We start from the raw sequence: 15,302 nt of genomic DNA on the forward strand, positions 1-15,302 counted from the left end.
CATTTAGCAGTTACAAGTAACATGCAAGCCTGACCACAGGAGCAGCAGCACCAGGACACTTTAGCCGTTGGAAAAATGCCTGATTGGGAAAGATATGGAAACGGTTTACTACCTGGGCTTCAGAGTTTCTGGAACCAAACTTGATGTAAATCAAGTTTGTACTGCTTTTGTGAAACAATTTAGCATCTGCATGGGTGGGAACGTTTTTCTTGGAAGTTCTCTTGGGTTTAATGGTTCTTTTTGAGAGGTTGGGGGCAGAAAGGGGAAAACAAGGTTATATTGTCTTTTTCCCAAGTCCTGGTCTGCCAGATGCATCTTCCCTCCCTGATTGACCTGTATGTACCCTGATCACCTCTCCTGTGATCCTGCACCTACCCTGGGCCCTAGCAGCAAGGTGGTTTATTTAGGACGGGGCTCTCTAGTCCCTGCACAGCCTCTTCTCCCTACGGGGTCTGACCCGTCCCGACATCCCCTTCTCACTGTGAGGCGTTGCCTTTGCATTGTCATTGCTCCAGGGATCAGTGCCTTTAGTTGAGAATTAGGCTTACATTTCCGATTACATTTAGAGGCTCACTAGGCATTTGCTGTCTTGATGCTCATTTTACAGAGTGCTTGGGATCCCGTGTGTTTTTGCTGAACTTGTAAAGGAGACATCTGGATGGTGGATTAACACGAACCTGTGGGCAGCCTCATAGCTGAGAACATTGGATTTTCACCCTAGTCCAGCAGCTCTGCTGCTCACATAGATACAGATGAATGAAGACCCCATTCGGGAAGACACCTGGCCAACGGTCCAGAGCTGATGCAGGTAAGCACGGAGCGCTGTGTGTGTCAGTGTGCTGTACCTTTTAGAACAGTGGTTTCGCCTGGGCCGTGGGGGCCCTTCCTTCACCGTGATTTATACCTTGCTGCACGTGAAACAAGAGCTTTGATGTCTTATGCCAGATAATTGTTTTCTGTATAACCTAATAAGTGCTAAACAAGTACATTTCAAGAGTATAGTGGAATCAAGGCTTTATTTTTTCGAGAAGAAGGCGAGATGTTAGCTTGTTGGATTTAGTGAGATTTAGGAGATTGGGTGGCTTTAGGGCAGGAGGAGGATCTTACTCAGTTGTGTATGCTTATTTAAAGCAGCTGTATTGCTTTGGATCTGAAATTGACCTCATTGAGCCTGTAATTCCAGTGCTCTGAAATGGAGTCAGGAAGACCAGGAATTCTAGGCCGTCCTTTATTACACAGCGAGTTCCAGGCCATCCTGGACTATATGAAGTCTTGTCTCAAAAACAACAAAAGCCAAGCCTGCCTGTACACCTCCTCTACAACAGTAATCCACTCCATTTTTTGTTTGTTTGTTTGTTTTGTTTTTGTGGCACATGACTAAAAACAACAGGAGTAAAAGGGTAGATTTTTGAGACTGTTCCTTTCCTTGGCTGTCTTGGAACTCACTCTGTAAACCAGGCTGGCCTTGAACTCTGACTCTCCAGCGCTGGGATTATTAAAGTCATATGCCACCACCACCTGGTTTAAAAGTGGAGGTTTTTAAAACCTTCTTTCCCCAAACAAAAAGAGACCATGTGAAATGTTTTATAAAATTAGCAAATGAACCAGCTACCCTGCCTGCCTTTTCCTTTCTCCCTTCCTTTTGGCCACAGAATCTTGAACATGTTGATCCTCCTGCCTTGGGATCACAGGTGTTGCACATACTGTGCTGACAAATAATACTCTTCAGTACTTAATTGTGGCATTTGAACATTGGAAAAAGTCTGTGATAAGGTTTAAGTGAAGTTGCTAGTGTTTCAGAACTTGTTGCCCAGGCTGGCCTATGTCCTTGGTTCTCTTGCCCATGGGCATCACAGTCAGCACACAGAGTATTTCCAATTTAAAGAAGTCCAGCTTTTGTAGATAAAAGTCTCACCCTAGGGAGCCTCAGACCTACCCTTTGCTGGCCTTGAACTTAGATATGTTCCTCCTGTTCCCCACTTCTGGGATTGTATGTGTGCAGCCATGCCTGGCTTTTTTCTTTGTTTATAATGATTTTGTTTTGTTTCCTCCTACCGGTAGGTCTGTTTTTTTTATTGTGTGTGTGTGTGTGTGTGTGTGTGTGTCCTTCACTCTATCCATTAGCTCATTTGCTGGTTCTGTGATTAGCTCAACCTTTGGTCAAACCTATACTTTAGAGTGTCCTGCCTTAGGGCACAGGACAGCTTGGTCAGATTATCAGCCTTTACAGACAGAACTAAAGTGTGGGCCCCTTTAAGAGTGTGCCTCAATCCCACTGGCTGACTGGGCTCTACTAACTCCAGCAGCACCAGTTGAAGTTCTTCTATACAGCTTCCTGTGCGGGCTCTGACTATCTAGGTTGCCATCCTTTCCTCTCTTGTCTTGTGACTTTATATTCTCTGATCAATCTTAGAAGCATGGTTGAGATTTTTTAGTGTTTTACTTGTGATAAAGACAGAGGAGCAGGAACAACTTAAACTGTACAAGTTGGGCCGAAACTGGAAATTTGTCTTGGTTATGGTGTAGTTTCTCGGAGCTCTGGACTTCGTGCATGGCCTCTGGCTCATCAGTCCTTTGACTGCACTGTTGTTCTCAGGTCACCTCAGGAAGCCACGCTGCTTGTCTGCAGTGCCCCATCTCACTGTGCGGCCTCAGTGTGCGTTCTCACCTAGGATTAGATGGTTATTTTGTTTCTTACTCAGTGAACTAGGTTCTCAGTAGAAAGTCAGCCCTGGGACTTGGTCTGTAGTGCACCCTAAAACGCTTTGCCTCGAGGGACAGAGACAGTGAACGGCCTGGCATTCAAGGTGCCCGTTTCCTGAAGCCAGCATGCTGTGTGTCCAAAGTAGGCTCGTGGGTGTGTGTGGGATGAGGATTAGGATACTACGGGATGAGAGAGAGGGTGGACACACCTGGTACAGTAGATACAGCTCTAGCATGCCTTGAGTGTTTCCTTTCTCTGCACCTTGTCAGAGAACACTTGAGGTATGGTTTCTTCACTCCTGGCCTACCTGTGGCTGCCACACACTTAACTATCCTTTTCTTCTTACCCTTTGTTCTTCCCTCTGTTGGTCCGGGTACCAACGTGCCATCTCTGTCTCTTGATTGAAAGCTGTAATGGCTGCTTAGTAGTACCTTTAGTATTGCAAATAGTGAAGAAAGAAGCCTTCCTGTCTCCGCCCTCCTGCTTCCCGGGAAGCCTTTTTTCTTCTGGCCTGTGTTAAAGCCGTCTTCATACTTGGCCGTTTAATGTAGATACCTGATGAGTAAAAACGCTGCTTGTTTTACAGTGTCTAAGCCCTGATACTTGGTTTTTTTAAAAATTTTTTCCCGTTCTCATTGTAACTGTGTCTTACACTATGAGTTCAGGACCTGGTTTAACTGCTCAGAACCTTTTCCATAATTATGCCCTAATAATGTTGATCTGGGTAAGCAAATATATTTTGTATGATTTCAGGATATTTTAAGGATATTGTTAGATTCATGGTGTGAGTCAGTATATAGCCAGTACATCTAGGTGTTAACATGGGGTCCAAAGGAAATGCATATGACATGACTTTCAAGCTGTCTCTAGTGGTTCTCAGGTGTCTGTGACCCTTCTGGTTTTCTGCCCTCCTGTTCACACCATGAACACCAAGAGAGTTTGTGTAACTAAATATACATGGTGCAGATGTGTTTTTTTTTCCCCCATTTTGGGGGGGGGCAGGTGGGGGGTGGGGGGCTCAGGGCTCTGTAATTAGGCTTGTATGTACTTAGGGTTGTTGTGACTTTTTGATTAATTAACCATATGATTTTGAAGTATCTTTTGTGATCCATGGAGACATTTGTCCTGAATTTAAGTCTGTCTCAGTCCTGGTGGAGCTGGACTGTTTGTGTGCAGTGCCGCTGTTGTGCTGGAAGATACTTTCCTGTCAGTGGGTGGATTGAGGGGGGAATTGCTTGCTGTCTTCTGGTTTAAGTTCTGCTTGACAGCAAGTCTTCATTCCCCTGTATCTGATGCGTTTAGAAGTACGTTTTGTTTGTTCTGCTCTTGTGAAGACACTATAGTGTTCAGAAGTTAGTTAGGGCCTGTGCGCAGCCACCTCCCTGCTTGTCGGCAGCCCGGGCTTATGAGTCTCCCAGAGGTCTACTTTGGCTTTGCTTTCCCTGCTCCTCCTTTCTTTATGGCAGTCTGGGTTCCCTTGGGTTAGGCCTGTGGGTGTTGCTCTCTGGGTTCCTAGGTAGGTCTGGTTTCAGTCTCACTTATGTATGTATACATGCATTGCATGTATGTTGAGAGTTTGTGTTGCTGTGCTGTACGCTGCTGACCTTACTGATCTACATAGTCTACGTAATAATCACGGTGCAGGTGGCTTACTTTTTACTGGCTTGACTTGTTTTCTTGATATTTCCCGATTTTAGGGATTATTTGGGTGTGGTTATCTTTTAACGTCTTTGCATGCAAAACATTTGTTTTGATTGTAACCTACTTGGATTATAACCCCCTTTTGATTGTTAGAATTACTGGCATGTGGCACCAAGCTAGGTCCCCCACTATGTATGGTGTGTTCGTATGTGTTTGAAGGTCAAACCAAGGATCTTGTGTATTCTAGCAAATGCTTGAGCAGTAAGTTAGACACCTAGGCCTTTCTTGTCTAATCGTTTTTAAGAAAGGAAGTTGGACATTTTAAAGGACACTGAAGTTTGTCAAGCAGGTGCTGAGGGTGGATTTGGTACTGTTTTCTGTAGGCTGGTGCAAAGGGTGGATTTTACTCTCTGATGTAAGCTGTTGAGGACTTCTTGAGGAGTCTTGTTTTTTTATTCTTGTTTTGTTTCTGATTACTCCACATGTCTAAGAAGTGACTAGATGGAATTTGAACAGTGTTTTGGATTTGTGATTTCTCAGAATTTATTCATGTTCAGATTCCTGTTTAGCCAGAGTGTGGACCCCTGCTGAACCCCCCACTCCACTAAGTTTGGGAGTTCTCTTCTGAGTATCTCTCCTTATATATACTATACTGCTACGTGCTAATAACAGACAGTCCTCCTTAACTCCAGTGTGGCACTCTGCTTGGCAAGGTCATGCCCACTTCAAATACCATGATCCAAAAGGGCTTTCAGAGATGGATTCACCACCTCGTTTGTTGGTCTGCTGTCAGCTCCTGTAGGCCTTTGCTGCCTGGTGTCTCAAACCAGATGGTTCTTAAGTTTTTCTAGATACGAGGGGGAAGACGAGTTGTGTTCTGTACCATTTATTGTTGGGTGGTCAGGAGTGAACATTAATTTTATACATGTAGCTGGTGAAGAATCACTGGTCATTTTGTCTGCTCAAAGTATCTCCTTTTCAGAAGTCAGTAAACATGTGGCTCTAACATGTTGGTTATTAATGATCAATTTCAAGGTTTATGAAGTAGGGTTTTGTTTTTAACCCATTATTTGCTGACTATAACTCAACTCTCTTGTAGGCCATGCTGGAGTATCTGCAAACATGATGAAGAAGAGGACATCTCACAAGTAAGCAATGCTTAAGCCTGTTTCTAGATAACTAGCACCAGGACTACCTCTTAAGCCAGGGTTTTTATCTTTATCTTATCTCCACTTAAAGCCTTGTAACTGTTCGTGGTCACCTCCACCTCCACTTCCTCCATTCTCTTTTCTTCCCCTGGTCTGGATGGTGTGCTAAGTGTGTACTTAAGCTCTTACAAGTCTTTGGCCGTGGTCATCCTCTGTCTTAATGGGAAACCACAGTGGGGGGAAGCACATGCAAAATCTAACCCTCCAGGTCTTGAGCTGCTGTCAGCCAAGGAGCTGAACAGAGGTATCTGATGCTAGGGTCTACCTAGCTAGCTGCTGTGTTCTGCCTTATACCTGTGATTTATAATTTAGTATTTACATTTATATGTAATATGATTTAAATCCATTTAAAATAGAATTAAACACCTTTTTTTCCAAAACATACCCTCACTGTGTAGTCTGAGGTGGCCTAAAACTTGTAATTCTGACTCAGCCTCCGACCTGCTGGGATCCCGTGTGTCACCAGGCTTGGCATTTGTCGTCTATTTAAAATGACAAGTGTATCCCAGTCCTGTAGTTGCTATGCTGTAGTGACTGCATTCCTGCATCATGGATATACCACTCAACCCTGACTTGAATTTAAGGAATGTGAGTTACCGTTGAAGGCCCGCCCCGCTCTGATACTGTAAGCAGTCTGTACAGTTACTCCCAAGAAAGTCCCTTTGTGCTTCAGTGCAGCTCAAGAGAATAGGTTTCTTGGTCATGGCCTTGTAAAACAGGAATGCCTTCGGTAATGGTTGATGCTGTAACCAGACTTGTCTCACATTCAGATGAGTATATAATGTAAATGTAATACTCACCTAAAGAAATGACCTAGAAAACAAGAGATTGAAAGTTAGGTAAGTGTACCTTCCCCTGAGACTGGATAAACTTGACCTTTTCTTACTGTCTTCCTGGGTTTGCTGTATCCTGTGATGTGATCATTTATGTGGTGGCTCTACTCACTGGCATGGTGCAAATGGTCAGCCGACTCTTTCCTCAAATGGCAGGCACGTAACCCACAAACACTGTGCAGTGGGTAGGAGACAGTGAAATGCCACCTTAGTAAGGTGTAAGGTCAAGGCAGTTCACTCACATTAGAATTTTCCTCCTAAAAGCAGTTAAGAGAATTAAGGTATAGTGTGTTAGCACCCCATCCCTTTCGAAAACCTATTTTCAAATAATTACTGTTGGTTAAAATTTCATTGGCTTAAGAGGTTAGACGTTTGTTTGATCCCATAGTATTGTGCATGCATTTTGTACAAGGGAGTTGTAGTTCCCTTTCCTAAGTAAACTGAGCATTCGTTTTCTCCTGAGTTTGACTCCTTCAGGCACAGGAAATAAATACCCACTTCTCAACGCTGTTAGTATAATTGATCCGAGGTATATGCTATGCATGTATAAAATTGACAAAGATAATGCTGGGCATGGTGTCGCATGCTTTTAATCCCAGCACTCGGAAGGCAGAGGCAGGCAGATTTCTGAGTTCGAGGCCAGCCTGGTCTACAAAGTGAGTTCCAGGACAACCAGGACTACACAGAGAAACCCTGTCTCGAAAAACCAAAAAAAAAAATTGTCAAAGATAAATTAAAATCAAACACTTGAGGGTTCACAGGCATCCCAGCGAAGAGTTCATGTGTGTTTCACATTTGGGGAACTCCATCTGCTCTTTCATAGGCTTATTTAAGACCAGGAGCCTTGAGAGCATTGCTGTGCCCCAGAAAGTGAAATGAAAGTCGTTCTCACTGGAGAATTGAAGGTGGACAGAGGCTGAGAAATAGCAAACGTTCCTTTGCTGGGTGCTGGTTATAAATGTCTTGATCGCAGCGAGGAGGACACTGTGCTTTGCAGATCTTTCCTGGTTTGGGGTGTTGACCGGATCACTGAGTGTTCAGCTTTTCAGCATAGGTTTCTTTCTAGATTTTTAAAAAAAATGCAAACTAAATGCAAAACACCAGAACCTCAGGTTCTCTCGTCACTCCATCCTTGACAGGGCTGGCTTGTTTCCCCCTGTAGTGGGAAGGCTCAGGGAGACCTTAGAAGCTGAGAGAAATCAGCAGAGCTGCAGTCAGAGCCCCCACAGCTGTCCCTAGGAGGTGCTAGGTGGATTCAAGGTTCCACTCCACCTGGGCAGTGGAAATGGCTGAATTTGTTTTGACTGCTGTCTTTGTTGGGATCTAATCCAGGGCCTCAATGGGCTAGGCAACTCCTATAGCCAGCCTTTAGCTTGTTTGTAGTGCAGATCACCTGGGTACCTACTGGGTTTGGGAGACTAGCATCAAGGCAAGCTTTTCTGCATATATTCCCCCCCCCCCCCCCCCCCCCGTGAAGTTATTTGAGATACTATTGCTTTGAGAATTCACTTGGGAAAGCATCCAAGTGAACTCAGATCTCAGATACAGTGGGTACTCTTGTTATTTTTTAGATGTCATGTTCATTCTCCCCTCCCCCATTCGAATGGGTGATAGGTCTTCAATTTAAGGTACTATCTTGAAAAAAGGAGGTGTCACGTGTTTCACTAATTTGCTTTGACTTTTTTTTTTTTAAGATATAAATTCCCACTTATGTATGTGCCTCTAGCTAGCCTGGAACTCATGTAGATCAGGCTGGCCTAACTCAGAAAGACCCTCCTGCTTCTGCCCCCCAAGCACTAGGATTAAATGTGAATACCACCACATCCAACCCAGTAATTTGCTTTTAGAGAATAAATGCTTGAGATTGACAGTCTGCACAGTTTGTCTGGCAAGGATTACACCCTTGTTAAAAAGTCAGCTGCAGTCGTTGTGGTCCCAGTGCCGGGGTGGGAGTGGGAGTGCTGAAACAGGCAGACCCTTGGAGCTCCCTGGCGGGTCACCTTACCCAATCTTCTGACTTGTGTGTGTGATGAGGAATTCTGTCTCAGAAAATGGGGTGGAGAGTGTGAGGAAAACAGCAGGTGTCTCAGCTTCTAACTTCCATACATATGTGCGTGCACGTGCACAGGCAGACGGTCCACAGAAATGCCCACTAAAGGAGTGAGCTGTAAGTACGATGCAGACACCAACACTAGTGGAAAGTGTCATCCACTACCCCTCTGTTGGTGCTCTGATCTTACTTTCATAGTACCCTTGTCAAGTTGGAGTCGTGAAATCTTCACAAGAACTGATGCTCAAAGAGATTCAGTAACTTGTCTGAGGCTTGCCTAGTGATCAATAATTGAGCTAGGTCTCGAAGTGGGTTAAATACCACATCACATCCATCGGCCTCCGTGGATCCTCGCCTCATCTGAGTACAGGCTGAGTCACAGACACTCAGGTCCGACAGCGCTCACTGCAGCATCCAAGTGCACCACATTGTTAACGGTGCTGTGACGTCAGAGCAGGCTATGCTTGTCACCTTGCTTAACTCATTCAGGCATCGCTGCTGTTCTCAGAGGCTTTACTGAAACCACAGTGACACTGTGCTAGCTTATCTTTTGTCATTTAAAATCAGGAAATGGCAGTATCACCTAGGAATTTTACAAATTAACTACTGTTAGGGGAGCACGTTTTTCTCTTTCTAATTATTTGCATCATGCAAAAGACAAAGATATTTATTTATTCATTTATTTGTTTCTAAATTTTGTAGACTCCAAAGAAAAAGAGTTGCTTTGACCTAACAGTACCAACTACAGTGGAAAAAGAAATCAATTACTATAAAGCCATAGAGCCAAGTTCAGTGTGAGGAAGATTGACTAATGTTAGAACGGTGGTGGTTGACAAGGTTATTGTACATTGCTTAGGGTTTTACTGCTGTGAACAGACACCAAGGCAACTCTTACAAAGAACAACCTTTCATTGGGGCTGGCTTACAGGTTCAGAGGTTCAGTCCATTATCATCAAGGCAGGTATGGCGCAGGAGAAGCTGAGAGTTTTACATCTTCAGAAGCTAGCAAAATACTGACTTCCAGGCAGCTAGGGTGAGGGTCTTGAAGCCCACACTCACAGTGACATACCCACTCCAACAAGGTCATACCTTTTAATAGTGCTACGCCCTGGGCCTAGCATATCTCATTCATTCATATATATATGATGGAGTAAGTATTGTCTGCCAGAATAGGACTTCTTTTTGTATTTTCCTTTTAAAATTAGTAATGGGTTTCATTGTGTGCTTTTGATGTATGCCCAGTTTGTTGGCCACTGCCTGCCCCTCCCTGCTCTGGCCCCTGTGAACCCCTCACCTGTCAAGCCATGCAATCTGTATTCTTTTACCTCAGCCCTTTTTTTTTTTTTTTTTTTTTTTTTTTTTTTGGTACCTAACTCTGCCTTGAGCCTTTTTTCCCTTCTCACTGTCCACATTAGCTGTATTCCCTCTCAAATGCAAAACTTAAAATCTAGGGAGCATATGTGAGAGAGAGCATGGTCTTTGTCCCTTTTTGCTGGTCTGCTTAGGTGGTATTGCTCTGCCCATCTGTCCCAGATCTTTGCTGCTTCCACACCAGTTTGGTGATTGCTTTTTCTTCTTAGTTTTCTAAGGAATGTCATTGGGATTTTGATGAGGAGTGCATGGAATCTGTATGGGGCTTTAGTTTTCAGTGTGATTTCTGTCAGTTCATGAGCACGAAGATCTTTCCACCTGTACTGGCTGGTTTTGTGTGTCAACTTGACACAAGCTGGAGTTATCAGAGAGAAAGGAGCTTCAGTTGAGCAAATGCCTCCATGAGATCCAGCTGTAAGGCATGATCAAGGTGGGAGGGCCCACTGTGGGTGGTGCCATCCCTGGGCTGGTAGTCTTGGGTTCTATAAGAAAGCAGGCTGAGCAAGCCAGGGGAAGCAAGCCAGTAAGAAACATCCTCCATGGCCTCTGCGTCAAGTCCTGCTTCCTGCCCCAGGTGAGTTACAGTCCTGACTTCCTTTGGTGATGAACAGCAGTGTGGATGTGTAAGCTGAGAACCTGCTTCTTGGTCATGATGTTTGTACAGGAATAGAAGCCCTGACTAAGACAAATTGGTACCAGCAGAGTGGGGTATTCCTGTGACAACCTGACCATGTTTGGGGGAGGACTGTGGAAGGGCTTTGGAACTTTGGGCTAGAAGATCCATTCGGTGTTAAGAGCTCTGTCAGATGTTGTGTAGGAGTTTGGAAGATAATGTTAAGAACAGTGCAAATGATGGAGGCCTGACTTGTGGAATTTTAGAGGGAAAATTAAAGATTTTTATCAGGGCCATTGCTGTTTTGATTGTGAAGATTCTTCAGTTTTGGTTAGCTGGGGCTGAAGAATCAACTGTGATTAACAAGATACCAGAGCTACTAAAGGGAAACCTTTGCATTACTGGGACTATTGATGCTGGTGAGCTGGAGCTAAGAAATTAGTGGTGATTAAGAAGAGACCAGCATCATCGAGGTGAAATATTCTGGGAAGTGTTTTCAGAGAGATTGTGTTCCAGGGATAGTCAAGGTTGTATCTCGTCCTGTGGCTGGACTTGGTAATGTGTAAGAGTCACCCAGGTGGTACTGGTTTTGAAGACATGCAGTGGTCATGCAGAGCAGCTGAGGCTCAGCACTGTGAGAGGCCATGGAAGGCCATTGGTGAAGGTGCAGCCTCAGTTACAATTGATGGCCCAGGACTGAAGGGGTTATGCAAAGGAGTTGAGGCTTGTCACCACAAAGAAAGCCTATAAGAGGCTATTGGTAAAGCTTAGTTACAGAGGGAGTCAGCAGTGTTTTGGAGATGCCAGCACCATGAGATGACCAAGAACAGCAGCAGCAGTGGAGTATAGGTAGCTGGAGCCTAGAAGACAAGGTATGTGCTACAAAGGGCAGAGCTGGAGAAGTGACCCAAGCCCTTGGAGGAGCCCAGAAGATCCTGAGTGGATCCCAGATATTGGGCAGTTAGAGTTTGATTTTGCTTTGATTGTGAGTGTGCTCTGATGTTTTTCTCTTTTGAAGGAAGGACGTATTTTAGTGGAGCCCACAGTTAAGAGACTTTGAATTTTAAAAGATATTGGATATTTTAAAAGGATTGAACTTTTAATATGTAAAGATTGTGGGACTTTTAACGTTATTTATATTTTGGGGATGAATAAGAAAATAAGGGTTAAGACTTAATAGTTATGTGTTTGTGTGTCAAGTTGACAAGGGGTCAGTTATACTGGCTGGTTTTGTGTGTCAACTTGACACAAGCTGGAGTTATCACAGAAAGGAGCTTCAGGTGAGGAAATGCCTCCATGAGATCCAGCTGTAAGTCATTTTCTCAATTAGTGATCAAGGGGGGAGGGCCCATTGTGGGTGGTGCCATCCCTGGGCTGGTAGTCTTGGGTTCTATAAGAAAGCAGGCTGAGCAAGCCAGGGGAAGCAAGCCAGTAAGAAACATCCTCCATGGCCTCTGCGTCAAGTCCTGCTTCCTGCCCCAGGTGAGTTCCAGTCCTGACTTCCTTTGGTGATGAACAGCAGTGTGGAAGTGTAAGCTGAGAACTTGCTTCTTGGTCATGATGTTTGTGCAGGAATAGACTAAGCCCTGACTAAGACATCACCTTCTAGTATCTTCTTTCTTTGGTCTTGCAAATCTTACACTGTAGAGGTCTTCTAGCGGCCAAGTTAGTTTTTCCCAGGTGGTCTTTGTTGTTGTTGCTGGGGAGAGGTCTCAGTAATTAAGAGCACTTCATACCCTTCAGGAAAACAGAGTTTAGCTTTCAGCATCCACATGGCAGCTTGGAATCTCCGGTTAAAACTCCAGTTCCTGGGGAGTCTGACCTCCTCTTCTGACTGCACCCCATGTCTGTCTGTCTGTCTGTCAAGTAGTTTTAAAAGCCTCTGATATTAATTATCCTTTCCACATTCCTTCCTCTGTGTTGCCCGTTGAACCTTTCCTTTTCTACCATTCCCTCTTTTCTATCATTACATTTTCTCCACTCTTGAAGGATACTCTCACCTCCAAGTTTTTTCCATTTTGTTAAGAGCTTCATAAAGATCTTTCTTCTGTTTCTCTGCCACTTTCTTCCAATATTGAGGGAAAAGAGTTTTCTTTAGCCAAAAGAGCAAATATTTCTTGGATTACTCTTTCTTATGAAGAAAACACTTATTTGAGGGTTTGCTTGCAGTTTCAGAGGTGAGTCCATGGTCATCACAGTGGAGAGTGTTGTGGCAGGCAGACACGCACGGCAGTAGCTGAGAGCTTGCATCTTATACAGTAGGGCAGAGAAGCAGTGAGACTGGGTGTGGTGTGGGCTTCTGAAACCTTACAGCCCTCCCCTAAGGACACCTTTCCTCCATGAAGACCACACCTCCAGCACTCAGGATTTCTGAAGCAGGAGGATCACTGTGAGTTCAAGGGCAGACCCTGCCTCCAAAAACTGAAAAGGGCTGGTGAAGGGCCACAGCCAGAAGAGATACTTGGCACCGAGACCCACATGGTAGAAGGACAGAACTGAGTTCATGCAAGTTATTTGATCCACACACACCGTGGTGCTGATGCACCCACATAGCTGCACACAAAATAAATAAGAATGAAAAGAAAACAGTATTCAACCATGATTTGTGTTAGAATCAACATTTAAGTAAAGTAGAATACAGTAGAAAAAGCCCACCTTTCCATACTGACTCAGGCACGCACTGATACAATTCATACTGTGGAAATAAAAGCCATCTACAGATTCGGTGCAATCTCCATCACAATCCCAGTGATGTTTCTTGTGCAGAACTAGAAAAATACCCCTCCTAATTCATATGGAAGTAGCAGAGATTCAAAATGGACAAAGCACTCCTAAGAAGAAATAACAGTGTCTCTTGTTTAGGATTTGGGAAGTTACAATGACCCATGTTGAAGTTAGGAACCTGGTATGTATGACCAAATTGTTTCCTTGGTCAGATGAGGCACCTGCCTTAGCCTTTGTTGTGAACCTGTTCTATGGAGGGGAGTGCACTGGGATATGGGTGTAAAAATTTAATGGTTTATGACTGTTGCCTGAAGACAAAGGTAAAAACTGAGAAGATCTGGTGTTCTGAGACCTGTCTAAGGACCCATTCTCACCCCTGAGGAGGACAGGTGCTTGTTCCTAGACACTTCACATGCCTAGAAGTCCTCTTTTGAGTCTGAGTGTTATTTAGTAGTTAGAAGCTTTTCTTCTCTTTTAATACTGGTTGTGTGAGTGGAAAGAGATTGAAAATTGTGTTAAATCTATAGTGTCAAAACAGTTACATATTTTGATTGATTCTCAAATACTATGAGATTGACATGAGTCCCTTACACCTGAAGTTGACCTGGGAGGATTTGTGATTATTGGATGGGATCAAGAAAGTATGTCCTGTATAAAATAGTCTGCAGACAATAATATTTTCACAATTTATTGCCATAAAATACACAATTTATTTTTAAGTAGACAAAATATGTGAGACCTGCACAAAGCACTTTAAAACTTGCTGTTGTCAGAGACACATAAACACGTGTGTAAGCACATGTGTAAACACATGTAAAGATGCAGCACCCTATCGTAGTACTGTTAGCCACAGCCACCAGCCTGCCACTCCAGGCTCCTCAGCTACTTCCTCTTGGTAGGGGAACTAGAGTCTTGTGAGGTCTACTAGAATCGCCACCATCCATTGCTGCCCACCCCCACAGGAGCAGTTGTCCCCATTGAATTAGCAATCTCAGTACTAAGTGACTTTGTGGGAACTAGTGAGTTAGCTCAGAGAGAGAAGGCGCTTGCCTCATAAGCCTGGTGACTTGGTTTCCACTCCCTAAACACATGTAATGTGTAAGAAGAAAACCAACTCCACATTGTGGTGTGCACACACTTATGTGCATACATGCTGTTTATGTTGGCCTTTGACAGCAGACTGTGCAGCGTCTGTTGTAGTCCTTACACCTGCCACCTCAGGTTTTACCCCTGCCTCCCTTCACCACTCAGGTTTGTATTAACGGAAACCCATGCGTCCGTTTCCTCACATGCCTCTCAGTTGTCTGTCTGTTTTCTTGCCTAGCTCTTTCATGTTGTGTCTTACCTGGCTATCTTCCCATTTTGTGGCACATGTTCCTATGTAAGGATTCTCTGGAGCAAGAGAACCAGTAAGTAGGAGATAGAAGAGAATGAAATAATGAGAATCTGAGTCATGCAATATAGAGGAGGCAAGAAGTCCTCTCAGTGTGCAGTGTGTGAGCCAGGAATGCTGATGGCAGAGTTCAGTCCTAGTTCAAGGCTGGAGAACCAGGAGCCAGAAAACCATCTTCCTGCCTGTTGTGTCCAGGCCCTCAGCAGGCTGAGTGAAGCCCATTTGCACTGCTGAGGTCACATTGTTTTTCCTCAGTCCAGTAGTTCAAATACTGACCCCTTTCCAGAACATTCTCAGACAACACCCAGAAACAAACATCCAACCTGGGCACTTCTTGGCACAGTCAACTGGACAGCGTCTCTTTCCTTTGCTTAGTGCCATTAACCATTTTATCTAATACATGGATATATTTTCCTGGCCAGCCTCTACTGCCAATCACAACTCAATCAAGAACATTTCTTCTTTAAGGTGCTTTTGCATATTGTCCAGCAGGACTCCAGGGCTGGAAGGGAGGGGAGAAGATAAGCAGATGCCCCCTTTGCCCCAGACTTCCCTAGCTTCCTCAGCTCAGCGCATGCTGGCTGATTTCAAACAGGGCTTTTCCTTAGCCACCTGGGTCTATTTATTGCTTTGTCTGTCTTTTTTTTTTTTTTTTTTTTTTTTTCTCCCCTGGATCTGCCTCTGGACTTTATTTCCTGGCTCTATTCATACCCAGCTTAGTTAGGGTTTTACACTCCAGTGGGGTGGCCTGGGGACATGGCTCTC

At 44.3% G+C, this 15,302-nt stretch overlaps 1 protein-coding gene across 8 annotated transcripts in view; it reads left to right on the plus strand.

The window, feature by feature from the left end:
* Window positions 1-15,302, plus strand: part of Spin1 (spindlin 1) — a 54,629-nt gene that overhangs the window by 24,547 nt on the left and 14,780 nt on the right. For 6 of the 8 annotated variants that reach the window (XM_006516894.4, NM_001283028.1, NM_146043.4 and 3 more), the window contains exons 2-3: window positions 608-808; window positions 5,445-5,493. In XM_006516894.4, the coding sequence (XP_006516957.1) occupies window positions 757-808; window positions 5,445-5,493 (101 nt within the window). In that variant the 5' untranslated portion in view covers window positions 608-756. Of the gene's footprint in view, window positions 1-607; window positions 809-5,444; window positions 5,494-10,316; window positions 10,382-15,302 lie in introns of those variants that run through there. The other 2 variants (NM_001283030.1, NM_011462.3) reach the window with 2 other exon arrangements.

Source organism: Mus musculus, chromosome 13 (assembly GCF_000001635.26).
Source record: "Mus musculus strain C57BL/6J chromosome 13, GRCm38.p6 C57BL/6J".
Taxonomy (NCBI): domain Eukaryota; kingdom Metazoa; phylum Chordata; class Mammalia; order Rodentia; family Muridae; genus Mus; species Mus musculus.